This window comes from Olea europaea, unplaced genomic scaffold (genome assembly GCF_002742605.1).
Source record: "Olea europaea var. sylvestris unplaced genomic scaffold, O_europaea_v1 scaffold2498, whole genome shotgun sequence".
Lineage (NCBI taxonomy): Eukaryota > Viridiplantae > Streptophyta > Magnoliopsida > Lamiales > Oleaceae > Olea > Olea europaea.
In genome coordinates this window covers 456-22160 of record NW_019243216.1, presented here as the reverse complement: position 1 = coordinate 22160, position 21705 = coordinate 456, and the positions used below count along the sequence as shown (strand labels likewise).

Here is a 21705-nt window from a genome sequence, read left to right as displayed (position 1 = left end):
GAAAAAAAAAGTAAAAAAGGAGTCCGGATCCGCCGTCTACAGACGACCCCGACCTGTCCCACTTCGACTTCTTTGGACACACCACGATCAGCCGGGAAAACGCCATTTTCTGGAAGGTTAGACATGTTCTCTATAAATAATTTTTATGAAAATGTGTAAATTTGAATGTTTAGGATTTGAATGAGTTAAATTCAATTTTTTATGGTTAAAATGGAAGAAAAGATCGAATTTGAGGTTGAAGTGTTGGAAAAAAGAAACGGAGCTCGCCAGAAATGAAGTTTTTCGGCGAGCTGGACGCTTTTTTGGTCCGTGACGGACCTGGATGGTCCGTTACTAACCACGAAATGGTCCGTATGGTCCGTTACAAACCAGTTCGTAACGGACCATCCAGTCCGGGTCCGGACCATTTGGTCGGTCCGGACCCGACCATTCACGTATATATTTTTTTTCAATTAATTTATTTTAATTTTTATATTAAAAAATGTAATTAAATATGAAATAAATAATATGTTAAGATAATGAACGAAAATATTTAAAAATAGATTAAATAGAATTTTAATTTTTTGTTTTGACTTAAATATATGTTTAGTAATTAAATATACGAAATAAATAATAAATATATGTTTAGTAATTAAATAAGTTTAGTAATTAAATATATGAAACAAATAAGATACATTTTAAGAAAATTAAAATAATTAATTATGGAAACAATTAATATAATTAAATTAAAAAATACTTAAATGAAAATATTAATATATTTTAATTCAAATAAATAATCGAAGTAGAGTAATTAAACATGAAATCAATATCATACATAATTAACGAAATATTTAAAGAATAAATGAAATTGAATAATAATTTTCTTACTTAAGCAATTAAGATAATTAATTAAAGAAATAGTAAAATGAAAAATTGAATAAAATATTATTATTTTTATTCAAATGAATAATCGAAATAGAATAATTAAATATGAAATGAATAATATACATAATTAACTAAATATTTAAAAAATAAATTAAATTGAATAATAATTTTCTTACTTATCGAATTAAGATAATTAATTAAAGAAATGGTTAAATGACAAATCGAATTAAATATTATTATATTTATTGAAATAAATAATCGAAATAGAATCATTAAATATGAAATGAATAATATGCATAATTAACAAAATATTTAAATAATAAATTAAATTGAATAATAATTTTCTTACTTATCGAATTAAGATAATTAATTAAAGAAATGGTTAAATGACAAATCGAATTAAATATTATTATATTTATTGAAATAAATAATCGAAATAGAATCATTAAATATGAAATGAGTAATATACTTAATTAACGAAATATTTAAAGAATAAATGAAATAGAATAATATTTTTTTAATTATCGAATTAAGATAATTAATTAAAGAAATAGTGAAATGAAAAATTGAATTAAATAATATTATTTTTATTGAAATAAATAATCGAAATAGAATAATTAAATATGAAATGAGTAATATACGTAATTAACGAAATATTTAAAGAATAAATGAAATAGAATAATATTTTTTTACTTATCGAATTAAGATAATTAATTAAAAAAATAGTGAAATGAAAAATTGAATTAAATAATATTATTTTTATTCAAATAAATAATCGAAATAGAATAGTTAAATATGAAATGAGTAATATGAGTAATTAACTAAATAGTGAAAGAATAAATTAAATAGAATAATATTTTTTTTACTTATCGAATTAAGGAGGGCTTTAGGAGTGCTGCGACGAGATTTAGGAGAGCTTCATACTGAGGTTGCAGCACTTCGGGGCGATGTAGCAGGCTTCCGAGGTTCTGTCAGAGGGAGTGTTGGGGAGACTGGTGTTTCTCGAGATTGGAGGACAACGGCCGTAGGAATCGATGAGTTTTTTGATTCAGTGCCAGAGCCCAGGATGGCCGGGATGGAGGTGTCGGAGGAGGTCGGGATGACAGAGGGAGTGGAGGGAGGGACAGGGGTTCCGGAGGGAGAGACAGGAGTGCCGGAGGGGGTGACCGAGGAGGTAGCGGAGGGGACACCAGAGGTAATAGTAGGGGGGTGAGGGGGTTGCGGAGGAGGAGAGGATGCCAGAGATGACGGATGACGATGTAGTATTCGTGTCGGAGGGGGCGACGGAAGTGCCGAAGGGTAAGAAGCGTGCTAATGACGCACCAGAGCTGATGGTCGGTAAGAGATCGAGATTACCATCACAGTACATTGTTTCCCCATACACGGCCGAGGCGAAGAGAAGGGGGTTTGTGAATGGAACGTTTCCCAATCTTTTTCGCGACGTCGACCCGGTCAGACAGAAGGCGTTCGATAATTGGTTCAAATCCCTTAAGTCCGAGTAAGTATTTTATGATTTTGCTACTATTTTTTTGTATTTTTCGTAACTTTTTTTTTCATTTTTCAAAGATAGTTATACCATCGACTGTATGACCGTGCCCAACGCTAAAAGATGGTTCGAAGATGTACTGACGACCTCAGCTTGGCTCGCCGATGATGTAAATTTTTTGAGTTTTCATTTATTATATTTATAGAAGTTCTTGGTTCATTTACTTAAACGTCTCTATCTTTTTTGTTGGTGTTTTTTTTTTTTTGTTTCAGCATATCGACTTGGCTATGGAATTGTTACGCGATCGGGCTCAGAGATACCCGAAATCTTATGACAGTCCTAGTCGAGTTATCCTGAGCTCTGAGTTTGTTCGTATCGTAGATATTGAGCGTCACGAGCTCCTAAGCATGGGGAATGAATGTTCTGCCTGAGTACATGGTAGAGTGGGTGATTGGGCTACAGTTGAGGTGCGGAAAGCCGTGGACGGATTGTACACATATGTATATTCCAGTGATCGCGAACTCACGCTATTTTTCAGTGGAAATCGTATTTGTTAATTCCACTATTTATGTGTACGACTCTGATCACAGCTGTCTGACACAGTCAACTGGAGCAAATACTGGAGCCAATGGCTATGATCGTGCACATGATGGCTAATCAGGCGACGATTCAAGTAAATGACAGATTAGCTACTGTGCGGAACATGACAACGGCAAAACAAGAAAGATCATAAGGATTTAAAACTTTTTAATTTTCAGTTATATGTTATCAAACTAATATATTCTTTTTCGGTTGCAGGGACGACTGTGGCTTATTTGCAATAAAGTATATAGAGTTTTTGAGCATTGGTCGCAATGTTGAAACAATAAATCAGTCTTGGATTGATATGAGGGGGCATAAATTAGCTTGCGACTTGTATGAATATAACCGTCATCCTTAGTGCATTATATATTATTTTATTGAAATGTAAATGTTGTTTACTTCAGTTGATTCATGCTGTAATGTAATAATTTTTTAAAATATTTAATTAACAAAATATTATTATTTTAATTTACATTGTTGTTGTGTTTGTAATTTCAGTTAATATATATCGTTGCCTCACTTGTATTAAAAGAAAATAAATAGAATAATTATTATTTTAATTTACATAAGTAATCGAAATATAACAATCAAATATTAAATAAACAATATACATACTAAGATAATTAACGAAATATAATATAACAATCGGAACAGTGTTTTTTTAAAAATGAGTTATTGGAAAAGAATTTTTTTTTAATTTACGTGTAATATTATTTTATGGAAGATAGTGTGATTAAAAATGGGAAAGAGAAAATGAAATGTAATGAAATGAAAATTAATGAGTATCAAACGGAGGCTAAAATTGAGGAATTTTGGTCATATTTGACTTGGCTCTCTTTAATTTTACTCATTTTATACTTTAAACCCATATAAATATAATAATAACATTTAAACCCCTAATATAACCGAAATGGGAAAAACACACCCTCAATTAGTAAAATATAGGGGTGTCAAAATGGCTAGGTCGATCGATCCTAGCGGCCCAGATGTGCAAGGCCTTGTTTACGAGGCATTATGACCTAAACTTTCCATCATGCTGAATGAAAACTTTGAAAGGATCAAATTGACCCTTCAACAAGTAAACCATACATGGTCCATTGACACCCAAAATCAAAATTACATTGAATAGAAACTAAAATAAAATAACATTTATTATCATATTGGCCCAAAACATTGCTAATTGATCTTTACAGTATTTCCTCTATCGAAATGTGAGGAACTTTTCTCATTCTTAAGGTTCAGACCATGACACCCTTCTTTGTCAAATTTGTCAATAACCTAAGACTTTAGATTCACCAGCTCGATAAGAACAATCAGAATATAAGAATGGAAGCACACGACCTGACTAGAATACTCTCAAATGCCCCCATTATTCTAAAGAAAAGGCTTTCCCGAGCGATCTAATCCCATATGTCTGGGTGCCAGATTGGGGAAAGTCTAGCTAACAAAACTAGCATATCCGCGTGCATTTTGATTAGTAGAAGTGACAAGTTTGGTTGGGCCAAGCCATGTCTCATGCATGGATAAATCTTGTATAATTCAAAACATGATTATTGCCCTTTTCATTAATAAAAATTCAAGTTTGAGTGAAAAATGCTAGATTTCGTGACCCGGCAGAGAAGAAAATTGTTAATATCAACAGGCAAAATTTAAATAAATTGCTCAAATGAATATATTAGTTTGGCCAATACTGTTAATTGAAGTTATACATCCTAAATACTCTCTATTTTTCTGGTTTTTCAGAATTTATAGTGCAAAATTACGTACAAAATAAGCCCTAAAACTAGAGGGGCCTACCATTCATGTTAGTAACCCAAAACTGTACAATGTAATGGCAAAAATCTTACAATCGAAGAGATATCTTATTCTCACAGTATCTAGAAATTTTATTTTTGTAGGGGGAACATCTTTAGGTCACCGCCTGATTATAGAAAATTGTTCAATAAGTGAAATATTAGCATAAAAAGATAAAAAGTATTATCAAAACCACGGACAGAATAAGAACAGAACTGCTCCCAAATCATCATATCCAAAAGCAACCTGTCAATATATATTTACAAAGGTTTTGGAGTCAATTTATTATAAAACTAAAGGAAAGAAATTTAAGCCATGCCAAGGAAGTTCTTATTTACATTTCTTTCAGGTACGATCGAAATAATATGAAAGAACGCTTCACACACAGCATGGGCAGAATTCATTTCGCCACGCATTCAATGCAAACTTCGAAGTCTTGGATATGTACAATTTGACCATATGTACAGAAGATTATCCGATATTGATGAAATATCTATAAGCATTTTCCACCAGTTCTACTCCGGCCTAAAACTCACCAGATTTGGGAGGTCAGTTGATTGAAGCTTCTTCATGTCATCGGCAGTCACCTTGCAGGACTCCAGAGTCAGTGATTTCAAATTTTTGAGGGGCTTAAGATGCTGCAAACCCGCCCTTGTTATTCGAGAATTTGCGATGTTCAAAGAAACCAGTTGTGTGAGTCCTGCAAATGTACAAGGAAACACGGAACATTCAAACTTGGATAACAAGAAAGCCAGTTGATAGTAGATTAAGCACAAACAGTCAGCATAAATTAACAAATAACAGTTCTTTAAAATCATCATCCAAATTCGTTTGGAGTTTCATCGTGTCAACAAAACAAAAGGCATGTCCTAGTATTTAAGAATACTAAACAATTCCTATAGTCCATGAATTCGCACGGCAAAAACCTAGACAGAAGTTGTGAAATGTATTCTCAATACACAGATAAAATGCAGATGAACTTTGGCAACATGTTTGGTACACACAACTAGACAGTATTGCACAGGATTTTGTTAAAGAAGTCAAGAATCGAGAGAAAATTGGTATGATTTTTCTCAAATTTTTGTGTGTTTTACATCCTTTGTACTCGTCTATATATTGCATAGTCTTTGATTTTACAAGGAAACTACAATCCCTAAAAATTAGGTATCTTAACCAAAAGGTAAGTTTCCAAGCATGAAGATAATTCCCTAATTATCTACGGTAACATCCCCCCTCAAATTGATGATGTGAGGTCAACCAGTTACAATTTGCCAACAAGGAACTGATATCGCCGTCGAATCATTGCTTTGGTGAAGGCATGTGCCACTTGGAGATCAGAAGAAATGTAGGGAAGAGATATCACTCGATCCTCAACGTCACGAATAAAGTGACAATCAACTTCAATGTGTTTGATGCGTTCATGAAAGACAGAATTATTTGCAATTTGAACAGCACTAGTGTTATCCGCATGAAGAGGTGTAGGAATAGTCTAAGGAAACCCAAGTTCTTCAAGAAGACCCTGTAACCAAATAATTTCAGAACAAGCCATAGACATGGCACGATATTCAACCTCAGTAGATGATTTAGAAACACGATCTTATTTCTTACATTTCCAAGAGATTAAAGCATCACCTAAAAACATACATCAACCATTAGTAGATCGACGCGTATTCGGACACCCAGCCCAATAAGCATCACTGTAGGCAACAAGCTGAAGTAATGAGCCTATAGGAAAGAATAACCCAAGAACAGGCGATCCGCGAAGATAGCAGACAATGCGACGAATTGCAGCAAGATGAAGATGTCGAGCTGAAGACGTAAACTAGCTGACCTGATGAACAGCCTATGAGATATCCGGGCGAGTAGTGGTCAAATAGATAACACTCCCAACTAGAAGTCGATAGAGAGTAGGATCATCTAACAGATCCCCTTCATCTTTCCTGTATTTTAAATTGACCTCCATGGGTGTATCTACAGAAGAAATATCCTCCAACCTAGCTAACGCGATAAGATCATGAATATACTAATGTTGGTTTAAGAAAATTCCACTGGCCCGATGATGAACCTCCAGTCCCAAGCAATATGTGAGCTGGCCTAGATCTTTCATATGGAAAGTTGCATACAACAGCTTTTGAAGCTTAGTAATAACATCACAGTGAGTGCTAGTAATAATGATATCATCCACATAAATCAAAAGAAGAACAATACCTAATGCAGACTAGTGGAAGAAGAGAGAAGAATCATATTGACTTTGTGTAAAGCTAAAGTCAATGAGTGTGTTACGAAACTTTGCAAACCAAGCTCGAGGAGCCTACTTGAACCCATACAAAGAACGCCTTAGCTTACAAACATCATAAGAAAAAGATGTCATATTAGGGAGAAACTTCATATAGATCTCTTCGTGAAGAAAGGCGTTCTTCATATCAATCTGATGTAGTTGCCACGACTGTGAGGCGGCAATAGCTATGATTGTTCGAATTGTGGTCATTTTGGCAACGGGAGCAAATGTCTCCTCATAGTCAATCCCATAGTCCTATCTATTACCTAGGGCCATGAGGCGAGCTTTATACCAATCCAAGGATCCATCAGAACGAAGTTTTATGAAGAAATCCTACTTACTCCCAATAGGTTTGATTGTTGAGGGACAAGGAACAATGTCCCAGGTGTGATTTTCTTCAAGTGCCTAAAGTTTCGCTTTTATTGCATTTTGCCAACACTCATGTTCCATGACCTGCTTGTAGCAAGAGGGAATGGAAATAGAGGATAAAGTAGCTATAAGAGAAACAAGGGGTGAGAAACCACACCTATCGGGTGGTTGAGAAGGACCAGTAGAACGATGAAGAGGGGTGAGCATTGTAGCAGGATCATGCGCCGACTCGAGATCTTGAGGGGTAATAGTGGAGCCAGACTCACAATAACGACGTCGTTCATATACAAGACCAGGTTTAAATCATTCCACACTTGTCGAGGAGTCAGAAAAGCTATGTAAAAGAGATAAAGATGTAGACAATAGCTTAACATGAGATGGAAAAAAATATTGGTTTTCAAGGAAAACCACATTCCGAGAAATACGAATACGCTGAGCATGATGGTCATAACAAACATAGCCTTTTTGAGAAATAGCATAACCAAGAAAAGCGCATTTGACGGACTGAGCTATAAGTTTATTTCGTTCATGAGTAGGGAGATGTACGAAACAAATACAACCAAATGTACGAAGATCAAAATATGAGGGTGAATGACCAAACAATTTAAAGAAAGGAGAGACGTGATTTAATGTTAGAGGGGGTAAACAATTGATTTAATTAACTGAAGTAGAAAAAACCATAACATCAAAATCGAGGAGGGACGGATGATTTAAGTAAAAGAGTTCTTATCATATCAAGAAGGTGGCGATTTTTTCTTTCAGCAACACCATTTTGCTATGGCGTCGAAGGACAAGAACGTTGAGAAATGATACCTCTCATTTGGAGAAAGTCCTGAAACTCATTGGACATATATTCTCCTCCAGAATCAGATTGCAAAATCTTAATGCCAGTAGAGAATTGAGTATCAAGAAAGGCAAGGAAGCGCTTAAAAACCAAAAAGACGTTTACCTTAGCTCGTAAAAAGTAAACCCAAAGAAAGCGACTAAAGTCATCAATGAACGTAGCAAAATTTTTATAATGCACATGAAAAATAATAGGTGAAATTCCCCAAACATCACTATGAATAATATCAAAACATTGTGATGCTCGAGATCCATGAGAAGGAAAAGGTAGAACTTTACTTTAGACAATTTTGCATGCTATACAATCAAAAGAAAGATCAAGAGAAGAACATGCTTTTATTTCCCAAGAAGCTAGAATTAAATAAAGTATGAAGTACATCCGAGTTTGAGTGGCCTAGACGTCTATGCCACAATTTATTTCTAGGACTAACAGCATTACATGCAAAGGAAAGTAAATGAGAACTACGAAAAATTGGCGACGGAGAAATATGCAAAGGAAAGAGTCGTCCCACTTTAGGCCGCTTAGCGATTATCTCTCTGGTCACTCGATCCTGCACAACACAACCAGACCGAGAAAAATGGACGTCACAATTATTGTCAACCAATTGACCAACAAATATTAAATTTGTAGAAAGATAAGGAGACACAAAACATCAGTAGAGGAGGAAAGATCACCAACAGCGCTAATAGGCAAAGAATTGCCATCAGCGGTGTGAATTTTCAGATTACCATCATACTTTCTAACATTGAAAAGAGGAACAATAGTACTGGTCATATGGTTAGAGGCTCCGGAGTTAAAAAAAAAACCATAGCTTAGAAGAAACTCTGAGAGGCCAAAAGCAGAAAAATCAGAATTGATCATCTATTGTACCATTTTAGGAGTGAGTGTGTCGTGGTTCGCTAAGGTAGCAGAAGCAGGATTAGGAACAACTAGTGAGGCAATAGGTAATGTAGCGGAGCTATTGGCACCAATGGAGGTATGATATGCACTGTTGTGCTTCCGTTTAGGACGGATAGGACAAATGGAGATGTGATGACCCTGATTCTTGCAATAGTTACAATGTTTCTTATGATAGTCTCGAGCAATATGACCAAAAGCTTTACAGCTATAGCACTGGACAACACGCATGTCACAACCCTTACTTCTTCCTTGTGCTGCATAAGCCATAGTAACAGGAGTATTGGTAGTAGCCCTATGTTCCATGGTAGCCTGAGTTACTATATGTTGCTCCTCACGAAGGAGTTTACCCAAACAAGTATCCAAAGATGGTACAGGATGATTCATCAAATTAGAACGTGCAACCTCAAAGTCAGGACGTAGTTTCATCAAGATTTGATCTCTCTTGTTTCATGTATTGTTTGAACAGCAGATAGAGCTGCAGGTGGAACATTAACATAGACAATATTTGAATATTCAGCCCATAGATTTTTAAAACCAGAAAAATATTCCTCAATGGAGAGACAGGGACTATGAATCTATCAATCTACTCTACTGTGGCTTTTATCCCGGACTTCTCATTCCCTTAATGAAGGGAGGGACCCTGTGTAAAATTATCCATCTCATATTCCAATTGAAATCGTCAAGCTATGTTGTCTTGTTTGTAAACCTTACCAAAGTAATCCCACATATCAGCAGCAGTTTTATAAGGCCTCGGATTGAGAACAAGTTGAGGCTCAACCGAACTAAGAAATCCAGGTCATCACCCGAGCATCCTTTATTTCCCACTTGAACAAAGCCTCCACATTTGTAGGATCGGGATCACTACCATCAAGGTGACCCCACAATTCCTTTCCTTTGATCTCCCAAGCAGAGTAATTTTTGCTATTAAACCAAATAAGGGAAGACTCTAATTTATCTGAAGACATAATGAGTACAATATGCAATTACAAGTTGACTGCAATAAAGAGGTGCCCAAATCAGTTTTTGACAGACCAAACCAAAACTTGATTGCCCACACCAGAAATTGACTCCCACACTAGAAGATACGCTACCTGAAGTAGAACCCAACGAACAGAAGACATCGAACAGAACTGACCTCACCAAATTGTCGACCAAAGGCAACCAAGACCACAGAAGACATAGCCAACCAAGAAATCACGGGAGAAGCCACCAGTCAACGTCATCGGAAACAAGAAGACGCAGAGAAAAAGGCCAAAATTCACACAGCCACCAAGAAACAGCAATACGCCTACCTCAAGAGAGTTGAGACGCCGCTAACAACCGGAAGAGAAGCCAGATTCGAGAAAAAAAACAAGAACGGGTTGGGATTCAGAATTTCGGCTCTGATACCATGTTAAAGAAGTTAAGAATCGAGAGAAAATTGGTATGACTTTTCTAAAATTTTTGTGTGTTTTACGTACTTTATACTTATCTATATATTGCATAGTCTTAGATTTTACAAGGAAACAACAATCCCTAAAAATCAAGTATCTTAACCAAAAGGTAAGTTTCTAAGTATAAAGATAATTCCCTAATTATCTACGGTAACAGATATAACTTGTCTCTCTAATCTTATCGAGTACCGTCAAATCCAGTATAACAAGCATGGCATGTGAGTGCACAGAAAAATGATTTGTTTGTATTTAATAAGAGAACAGAGAAAATTGATCTTATAGTCTCTAAGAAAGTACCAGAAATTGATTTCAAACACTTGTCTGTCAAGTGATGGTTTTGGGATAGACTCAGAAGCGTCAAGGATGTAAGATCTTTGATATTCCTCACGCCTGCATCAGTTAACCCACCACCGCAAATTTCCAGGGAGCGCAGGTTCTTAAAAGCTAAAGATAGCACAAAAAATTTAAATAAATAAATAAATAAAATAATAAATAAACAATGAAATGTAAATGTCACTAAAAACGACGGGCACTAACTTGACAGCATACTATAGGTAACTTACAAAACTAATTCAAAAGTGCACAGGCAAGCTTCTCCAACCTCTTGTATAGTTATGGTTTTACAAATACAGAAATACTTTTTTACAGTTGGGGAGTTAATTTGAGAAATGGATTCCCCAACTAGTAAAGATACGCGGCTTTCTCAGTTTTGTTTACTTGTTTTTCGTATTTTGGCATCTGAAGGGAAGCAGGGTTTTGAGGAGAGAAGGGTCTGAGACTGCAAAAGTTCTCGTTAACGGGGATTAATCATCTCTAATAAATCACAAATCCATTTCTTTCAGGTACTTCACATCAAGGAGGTACTACATATAGAGTATATTGAGGTGAGTTCTTAGCATACATCGCAAATAATTAGTTCCAGAATCAGTAATCCGTGCTCCAAATAGATCCAAATGAGTTAACCCAGTCAAATCTGCAACAGAGGAGAATTTGGAAATTAAGAATAAATAAAAAGAATGATTGATGCTGGCAACAGTAACACCATGTAAAAGGAAGAGTGTAAGAAATTTAGCAAAGCAAAATTTCTTGTTTTCAGTTCAGTTCAAGAGTGAACCAAACCAGGTTAGTTAGTTCAAGAATGAGTTAATCTTGATTTAAACTGTCATTTCACATGTTTCTGGTGTGAGTAATATTTCGTGTCTCACAACATAATGCAAAAGATGAAATGCGAATAATTATTTTATTTTATTTTATTGATGAAAATTACAAGAAATTGTTGTGGACCCATACCGTTGACTATACAAAATTTGTCATTTTTTCTCTACCGTTACTTGGTTTCAAACAAAACTTATTTTCGCTAACTGAAAACTTATTATAGTTAAGACACAAAATAGGTTTTAGCATCTGCAAAACATTACCTAAAACTAGGGAAAAGCTAGCTTTTTCACAGAAAGAAGGAAAAATAACAAAAACATTTTTTTCCTGGTACTCCACTAGCTACAGCATATGATTGCTCCTTTGTATCACTGAATAAAGAATAATGATAATATTTATATATTCAACACCTTTTTGTTCTATTATTAACTGAATCGAGGATCTGAAACTCACATAAACGCTTACAGATACATCATGATAATAACCATCTGAAAGATGCTTACTTGTAAGAGCAGCAAGGCCAATATCTGTAATTTGACGAGCGTCTAAGTTGAGAGATTTGAGAGATGATAAACCAGACAACTTTCTTAAACCACCATCAGTGACGTCAGTGAAGGACAGATTCAAACTCTCCAGATTAACTAAACCTACAAGATTAAAACAAATAGATGATCAAATTGAATTTTAATTCAAACTTATGATGTAACAATCACGTGTATGCTACCCAATCATACACAATTTTGGTGCACGTGAAAGAAACTAGTGTTCAAAATTTCAACAGATTTTTAAAAATTACTGATTGAGTACCTGCTTATCATTCTATATTGAACCATTTCATGGAGCTAAATGGAATCATTTAAGCTAAACTGAACAACGATACTTCTCTTTGAAAATTCACCAATCTCCAGGAAGGAAGAACCTCGTAACTAAACCTTATTTAGCCCCTATTTCTGCTCCATTTTATTCAAAATGGATTTCTCTCTTTCCTTTCAACCACACATTATCCAATAAAATAATATTACACGTAAATCCAAAACTTTTTCTTCTTTTTCAACCACACATTCTCCAAGAATCACTATTCCAAACTACATTTTCCCCAAAATTTGATTTTAATTGAGCCCAAACAAGGGCTTATATTTGCAATAGCTACGCCTCTTTATACACAGTTCTTATAATAAGTGAGAGACTTGTGCCTAACCAGAGAGATGGTGCAGTCCACCGCTTCCAACTCCAGTATCAGACAACACCAAGGATTTCAGACGATGTAGACCTGAATCTCATATGCCAAAAGAGAAGAAAAAGTCGAAGACAAATGTTAAACAGGGAGGACAGCAGTTTGACAAGTTGTAGAGGAGAGAAATAAATAAGAAACTAAATGAAATCATCATAACAAGTTAAAGACAAAAGTCAATATTCCAGTAAGAACCCTTACTTTGCTTTTAGACCTCAAGAACAGTGCAAAATAAATTGAGAGAAATAAAACTAAGAGATTCAATTTATAAATTTAATTTTTTAGCTTATGTGACGCTTAAATATCTCAATCCTTTATATTCGATTTTTATCTAGAGGGAGATGAAAATTTTGTTTCAAAATTCCTTCCCAATTTTATCGCTGAAATACAAGACCGAGCTGGAGCCATAGACTTCAGGTGAATTTATTCATCAAAAACAATAATAATTGGGTTCATATAAAAAAAAATAAAAATGCAAGTGATCATATATCAAAGTGCAGCTGCATCAAATTCTATCGTCTATTTCCACAAATCCAGAGAATAGGAAGTATCACAATTTACTCAGTAAAATATAGAATAAGAATAACCTGCAAGATTAATCATCCCTTCATCACTAATCCTGCAAGAATCCAGGTTTAAGCTCTCCAAATTTGTTAAACCTGAAATGCATGCATAACGGAATTACCTAACTCGAATATAAATTTCCTTACACCCAACTTCAGATATCATACTTAAGTACTAAACTATGTGCGGAAGTGCAAAAACCAACAAATACATAACTTTAGATGGAAATCAACAGCAGAAACAATATTGTTACAAAATAGAGTAGCTTGTTGTTCCCCACACCTAAACACAACCCCTACTTCCCACATTAAACACGGGCCATAAATGTGAGAAGGAGGGGGGAGAGAGAATTACAAGAAAAGAAAGGAACCAAAAGTGTAAGCACCAAAGTCTACAACCTCTACACTTCCACCAGAAATCCCACCCCCCAAACCTGCCCTGTCCCCAACCTGCCAGGGGTCACTGTGGCAAAGGGTGGTTACTTCTCAGTTATTTTCAGCTCCACACCATTTTTCATCCTCCCCTTTCCCCATTTCATAAAAGTTGAGAGAATAATTTTTGATGATATCGTTAGTTCGCTTAAGTAATCGATTACATAATGCTTCTATTCATGGGGACAATGACAAACATCATGGAAGCCCAGTGAAATTTTCATACAGCAACAAGTTTTCCATTTTGAAGAAAATAAATAAATAGCAGTGAGCTTTGAAAGAAATTCTGAGAGAGCTATCTAAGTAATAAAATCTCTGACCGACCCCCAATCATTTGTTAAAATTTACTAAGAAATAAAGATGGGGAAAAGCCCTCTTAATGTTTCTACAGATACAACGAGAAAGTTCCACGTCTCCTTTATTTTTCTCCCTTTTTCCCTTGGTTTATTCTTGTTGGTGTGGAGGGGCCATTGAAATTCTCTCACCATTTTGATACATATTAGGAGAGAATTTCACCTTTCAGGTGAACCAAAATAGCATCTGAGATGTCGTTGAATCCCAAGTTCAATACTTTAAGACTTTGCAGCTCTGTGTGAAACAAAAAATGCAAAAAATTAGTTTCAATATCGTATTAGCACTTAATTATAAAAATTACAAATAAATGGTAATATGGAAACGGTTGACTTTGAACTTGAGATAATTAGAGTGGATGCTTGAATAGGACTCACTTGAAAACTTGTCAGAACCATCATTAGTCAAATTGCATCTGCTTAGATTCAAATATAGCAAGGCACCAAGAACTGTAGACAGAGAGAGAGAGAGAGAGAAATCAAAATAAAGAAACAAAAATAATGAAGATGCACATGACATTGTGTAAAGGAACCCTTGATGCCACTCATGGCCATCTAATAGGCTCCAAACTTCTTCAACAGTTTCTAGACAAATTAAGAAGTCAAAATGTTGGATTTTGCATGCAATCTTGTATATACTTGTGACAAGGCAGTTTGTTTTGTCAGACTTCTAATGTCTATAAGGTATGCCTAGTTTTTGTAAGTTGTAATCACACAAGCAAGCTAGTTAGTATACTGCACCCCATTGCCACGGCTCCTACCCCAACACTAATAGTGTTGTGTCAAATAAATCACGACTAGCATGCAGCTGCTTTGATCCAACTGCAGATTGATAAGCATTTCTTCACTTGTGTCCTTTACACAATTCCTATTGAACATAATAGTGATGCAACAGTGTAACAAGCTCCCATTCCACACACGGGCCACCTTTTTACAGGAATCGCAAAGGTGCCCCATAACACGGTGGCATAACACTTCCCAAAATAGCAGAAAAATTTGAAAGTTCATTTAACTCAAAACGTAAAAATTCTTGATTGATTTTATCAAAGTGATCCATCTTGATCAGATTTTATAACATTAAAACGACAATAGCAACAAACTAAACCTCTATTCAAATACATTGTAGCCATGCAAAATATGAACATGAGATTCTCCACTATCAGTTTGCTAGGATTTTATCGTATAGTCATAACTATAAAAACCAAGCATAAGATGAACCTGAAAGTGACTCCAAGCATGCAGCAGTGACACGGCAACCCTCCATGTTCAAAAGAGTGAGCTTGTGCAAAGCTACAAGGAACATGACAAATAATCAGAAAATTTAGTCCTCTGAATGTCTATTGAGGTATTAGTGCTACAAAAGTGCAACCTTCTTTCTTCACAAATAAGTTATCTGGACCTACAAGTATATGAGTATGAATCGGACAGATGGAAAAAGTTTATGACTTGATGTTGTCAAGAAAAGTACAAAATATTGGGAAATGGAAAACTCATCTACATCCATCATGGTGAAATAGTCAAATCTTTCTGACCAATAGCTAACTTTAAATAGTCTGCAAAATTTTTATTACAAGAACACAGCAAAAGTTTTAAACATTTAAAGTCACATGAGAATTGCCTCTAACTACTATACGATTGGACATGGCAGAAATGGTTTCAATTCTAAATGCTTTGAAAATACCAAATTATTGATATAAAGCTCAAGCGAATTACCTTTCAGAAAAGTCACGCCATTGTCTGTAACTTTACTAGATGCAATTTGTAACGATTTCAAGCTTCTGAGCCCTGAAAAAGAGACCAGAATGGATCTTTAACCCAATAAAAGTACATGGATTGTGTTGGAGGGTCACTGGTCCAACCGGCAGGTTGATGTTTAAAAACTATAATTTTTCAAAATAATTATTTAGGGCTTGATTGAGCCCCATTCTATTAAAAAAATAATAAAAAAAAAGTAAAAAAAATACATTTTTGAATAATTTATTGATGAAAAATGTGTAGTTAAAAAAAGTTTTGAATTTGCATGTGATATTATTTTATTAACGAATGTGTGGTTGAAATACAGTCAAAATACTATTCGACAATATATATATATATATATATATTAATTCATTTACTAATTTTTTTAAAATGGGGCACAAACAAGGGCTTAAATTCCTTAAATCATTTACATGCTTTTTTATTATGAAAAAAATCGAATTGTTTCTTTAATTTTTCATGTACAATACATTAAAATTAAAACAATATTTTCTAAGAAGTTAAAAACTAGATATGATGATTTTTTATTAAAAATTTTATATATGTTGATTTTCTAATAATAAATAATTATAGATAAATGAAAATATTAAATATCATATTAATCAAAAGTTTGTGATTAATAAAAATTATATATTTTAGATACATGAAAATGATTAATAAATATTATAGGTTCACTTTATTACAAAAAAAATCATATATCTTAGATACATGAAAATGATAAATATATATTATAGGTTCACTATACTACAACATAAAGGAACAACCTAGAGGTTTGTTCCTCACAAGTGTCCAAGATGTCCTGGGATCAGACCTCCATATTAATAAAATTTTGGACATTTAAAGACCAGTCGGATATCACCGGACCAGACCAGGGCTCAGTTCACCGGTTTCAGGTCAGTCCGATTTTAATAACTATGCATCCCGTCCCTCCAAAGAATCGCCTTTTGTGAGCATTTATCACAGTAATTCATGTCAATAAAAATCAGACCTAAAGTGCAAAATAATAATAAAAATCACAGCTTGGGAAAGAAATTCAGCCTTGGGCCCTTTATACATCTTCATACTCCCATTTGGAGGACAATAAAATGTCCACGATATATACGAAGCGTTTGAATGCGGACAAATCAAACATACAAGTACATTCCTACATAAATGGAAAACAGAAGTAAACAGTGTCTTGCGCTTTTGGAATGTTTTTCTATACTCACAGGAGGGACTGATAAATAGGAGAACATGAACTACCTGAGACAGCCTTCATATCAGCATCAGTTATGCAATTGCAGCAATTGACATTCAGAGACTCGATCTTTGAAAGACCTATCGCATACAAAACATAATGTACAACGATAGAAACAACAACTATAGAAGCATGCAATTATTTTCACTAATTGATATAATGTATTATCCCCACCTAAGCCGCTTAGAAAATGACAGGCTTTATACTCAATGTGGAATTAACAAGATTAAGAGCATCTCGAAGAGACTCTCTATTTTTAAAGAGCATATTCCATCATTTGTAGAACATCTATAAATTTAGAGTGTTAAAATTTTGAAGTACTTCAACAAACTCTTTATATTTAACACTTATTTTACTATTCCCAAAAAATATTTATTATTTTTCTCTATCTTTTATTTTAACTGCCTTTTCTATATATTATTTTATTATTTTACTACATTGAAAATTGAAATATTTTGAATGCATTTAATTATAGAAAGTGAGTTTGGCTCTCCAAACTATCTAAATTAAAATATTAATTTAAGTCTCTTAGAGTATGATTTTAAGGATTAACTCTTTAAAATTGAGAGCATTTCATGTTTAAAGAATCTCTCCTCGTACCAAAAAAAAAAAGAAGAAGAAGAAGAAGAAATGGTCAATGATACAATCAACCAATGAATTATTATACTCTAAGTCACTAGTCAGGAGTTAAAATTAACATACCTTCAAGGTGAACAAGCCCTCCATGGATTTTTGGACATCTCTCCAGGTCCAACTTCACCAAGTTGGTTAGGCCAGATAAGTAACGCATTCCTTGATCAGTAATCAAGTTGTTCTTTCTAAAACTTATAGTTGTCAGGTTTGAAAGACCTGAAAGGTTCAACAATAATCGCATGCATCAGTTTTCAATGACCTGAAAGTCTCTCTCTCTCTCTCTCTCTCTCTCTCTCTCTCTCTCTCTCTCTCTCTCTAACTCTCTCTCTCTCATAACAGTACTAGCCATCCTAGAAAATTGTATATGCAATTATTTTTATTTATCATTTGAAAAGAAAATCATCTAAGTATTTTTATTTTTTTAAACCTTTGGGGCTTTGATTTAAGAATGTGTATTTAAAAACTTCTTTAGTGATATGTAGTTGGGGAAGAAAATTTTACCGCTGATCTGTTTCAGACCCTGGTCTGAAATTTGATCACAATAATTAAAATTCAAGGCTTGAAGATTTCTGCAATCTTTAAGATTAATCAATCCAGAATCAGTAACATCAGAACCCGAAAGATCCACGGATAATAAAGATGAACCCTGTGAAGAGATGACATCCATCCAACTGTCATTAAATCCTGGGTATTCTCCCAGATTAATATCCTGCAAAGAACAATAACAGATTCCTCGTTAAACTTATACCAATCCAAGTACCTACTCCACATAAGGCTTTTGAACAGTGTAAGAGGTACCTGAAGAGCACAATCCCGAAAAGCTTCAAGTATATAATCAGATAGGCACTGGGAACAGACCAGATCATCAAAAATCTGTTGACTTATATCCCTTGGTAACATAGAGAAGGTGCTATATTTGTTTATGTCCTTCAATGATAAAAAAAAATGCCCATCAACACAAGAAGTAATTCTTACTCTTCCTGCAGAAAAAGAGGTATTAAGAAGAGCATGTATGCAAGCCAACAACATACTTCCCGAATCCTAGAAATGCATAATTCCATAAGTGACGGACAACTTCCTATCCCCTGACTAATGTCTGTAGATGCTCTAGAAAATGAAGTTCTTAGCCATTTTGAGCTCCCACTTTTAAAATATCTTCCAGAGACTCGTCTGTGTAGATCATCCTCGTTGTCCTGTTGGTCCTGCTTCCTGGAACAAGCTCCCCCCATTCAGGACTATATAATAATTTATGCGGATCAACAATGCAGATAAGTAGTGGAGTGAATCATTAATCACCAATATCAGATATCTGTCAACTGTACCCTGCAAAAGAAAACAATCCGATCTTGTAGCCATTAGCCATGACATCCTCAATTATAGTTGGACCTTTATGCACTCAAATTAAAACCATCCACCAGGACTTCTAAGAAAGCGTGCCATAATAATGTGGCCACTGCCGCATCATAATATTACTTAATCAAAAGGGAATAAATGCAATAGGTATACATGGTGGCACTACAAAAATTATTTTGCACACTCGATTCTTTTGACTATGGCAATGAATTAATAGTGTCAAACATGGAAAGTGGTCATATAAATACCAAAAAATATATAGAGATAGAGCATTACAGCTACTATTTAAGCTCATATGCATAAGAGTATCAATCACAAGTTCACAATGCACATAATTATGTGTTCAGATTTACATATGAAATTAACAAGCAAAAACACAATTTTGAATTTGAGACACCATGGAAGAACTTTGAATGTTGTATAGGACGAGATGGTAAAAATTGTGTGCGAGTGCAAGCATAAATTTACAACTTTTACACCACTGAATTTTTTTCATTGCAAATTTGCAAGGTTATTAATCCCTGGAAGTTGGCCCTTTACTAATCACAAAAACTAAGCGTGGTACATAACTATTGTTAGAGAAGCCATTATTCTCGACTCCACATCTCAAACGATTGAAAATCAAGACAGTTAACAACTGATGTAATCTTTTACTACTATAAACAAGCTCTACTGGGAAACTAGATTCCCGAAGTGAATGCCTGTGAATGTGAACTTCAGTTCCACACAACGATTTCCATTTAAATAATGCTAATACCCAAAAAGGCTATCTCCAATAAAAACAAATTATTCAATAAAAACAAATTATCTTAACCCATAAACTCAAACCCAATAGTAAGTAATATTTCCATGAATTGAACTCGATTTTTTTTTCACTCGACAAAAATTAACAAATCCCGTAAAATTAAAAAATATAATAGAACTTTTCAGTTTCATAGTCAGTCCATATCCCGTGCTTTATTTTCTTCACAGAATAATTTTTTCGTATATCAAAACATCATGGAGAGCAGAAAAAATTACTTTTTCAATATGTCAAGCAGCCAACGAGGATTTAAAACATTAAAGGAACAAAAATCGAACCTCAATTCAACGATCATCTGAACAGTCACGTATATAAATAAGGGAGAGAGGCAGAGAGAGAGAGAGACAGAGAAGGGAAGTCTGCTGGTAGAGGTATAAGAAGATAAATAGTTCTGACGCCCACCGCAATTCATCCAAGTCAGAATCCGAGCCAACGTCTACTGGCCGCGTGTGAGAAAAATTCAGGTTCGGAGTTTGGTTGCTTTGGTAAAACGACGAGGGAATGAAGGAGGCGCCCGGGGTTTACTGTGTGTGGGTCCAGTCTTTTTCACTGAGATTTTTGATTCACTAGAGGTCAACCAACTTACAATTTTGTTTAGTATTGGTCATCAAATTTGTATCGTTGTTTTCGTCTGTAATATAATCAAAACGAACATAATTCGTGAATCGGATGACAAAATGTGATTAATAATTATATATGTATAGTTTCTCACGACAAAAGAAGCACAACATTAATAAAATTTTCAGTCGAAATATATTAAGTTGTGTGCTTTCAATCGAAATATATTAGCCCTTCTTTGAGCCCCATTTTTCGAGAAATAATTAAATTTTAAATAATGTATTGATGGGAAATGTGTGGTTAAAAAATAAAGAAAAATTTTGAATTTGTATGTAATATTATTTTATTAAAGAATGTGTGGTTGAAATGATATCAAAACATTGTTGAAAAATGCATTTTTCAGAAGAATTTGGCTCAAACAATGTCTAAATCTTTGCTTGGTTTAGTAAAAAATCAAATTTTTAGTATATTTTGATAAAAATTATTAAAAAAATTTGTTGATAACGTATAATAATTATAAATTGTATGAAATGTATTGTTGAAAATGAGTTTAAAAAAAAAAACTTTAAAAAGCAAGGTCAAACAGGGATTGAAGTGATCTTTAAGCTCAAAGAGGAATAAATTGCATTCCCAATAATAATCACAAGTTTAAGAGTACAACTACATTTATTTGGAAAAATAATGATATTTATCACTATGACGTGGCAGCTGCATGAAATTAAATGCTAAATTCACTTAAATGTAATATCATCTTATTGATTTAATTGAACATATTAAGTATGTGTTATCTAGACTCGTGCTAATTATTATCATTCTATTTGAAAGTTAGTCCATGTAGCATCATTTTTATGGTTAGTTTCTAATTAGCTGATTTGGTCATTGTTCGTACCGAATAATGGTGTTTCAAAACCAAACATTCGATCGATTTTCATTCACTAAGACTTTCTTTATTTTTAGAAAAAAATATATTTCTAGTCGATGCAAGAATTTTGGCCTCAAAAGATACAAGTTGTTGAAAAGTTAGTTAGTTTTGGCAATGAATCTTGTTTGTTTTGATAATAGTTATAAACAGGAGTCAACTTGAAA

The 21705-nt window shown here is 34.2% G+C and overlaps 1 protein-coding gene across 3 annotated transcripts; it reads right to left on the bottom strand.

The window, feature by feature from the left end:
- Nucleotides 1-4927: 4927 nt before the first annotated feature.
- LOC111382434 (F-box/LRR-repeat protein 14) lies at nucleotides 4928-20564 on the bottom strand. Of its 3 annotated transcripts, none has more exons than XM_023006410.1 (16): nucleotides 20340-20559; nucleotides 18938-19229; nucleotides 18705-18833; nucleotides 18408-18615; nucleotides 17976-18122; nucleotides 17279-17353; nucleotides 15995-16066; nucleotides 15500-15571; nucleotides 14660-14731; nucleotides 14448-14519; nucleotides 13524-13595; nucleotides 12904-12975; nucleotides 12209-12352; nucleotides 11452-11523; nucleotides 10848-10994; nucleotides 4928-5426 (listed from the first exon to the last, which is right to left on the bottom strand). In XM_023006410.1, exons 2-16 carry the CDS (start codon nucleotides 19133-19135, stop codon nucleotides 5242-5244), a joined length of 1737 nt encoding a protein of 578 aa, XP_022862178.1. In that variant the 5' UTR covers nucleotides 19136-19229; nucleotides 20340-20559; the 3' UTR covers nucleotides 4928-5241. The 3 variants fall into 3 exon arrangements, with proteins under 3 accessions (XP_022862178.1, XP_022862179.1, XP_022862180.1); XM_023006412.1 differs by lacking the exon at nucleotides 4928-5426 and adding an exon at nucleotides 8473-8767 and having other exon boundaries at nucleotides 20340-20564; XM_023006411.1 differs by lacking the exon at nucleotides 11452-11523 and having other exon boundaries at nucleotides 20340-20562.
- Between the last annotated feature and the right edge of the window lie 1141 nt (nucleotides 20565-21705).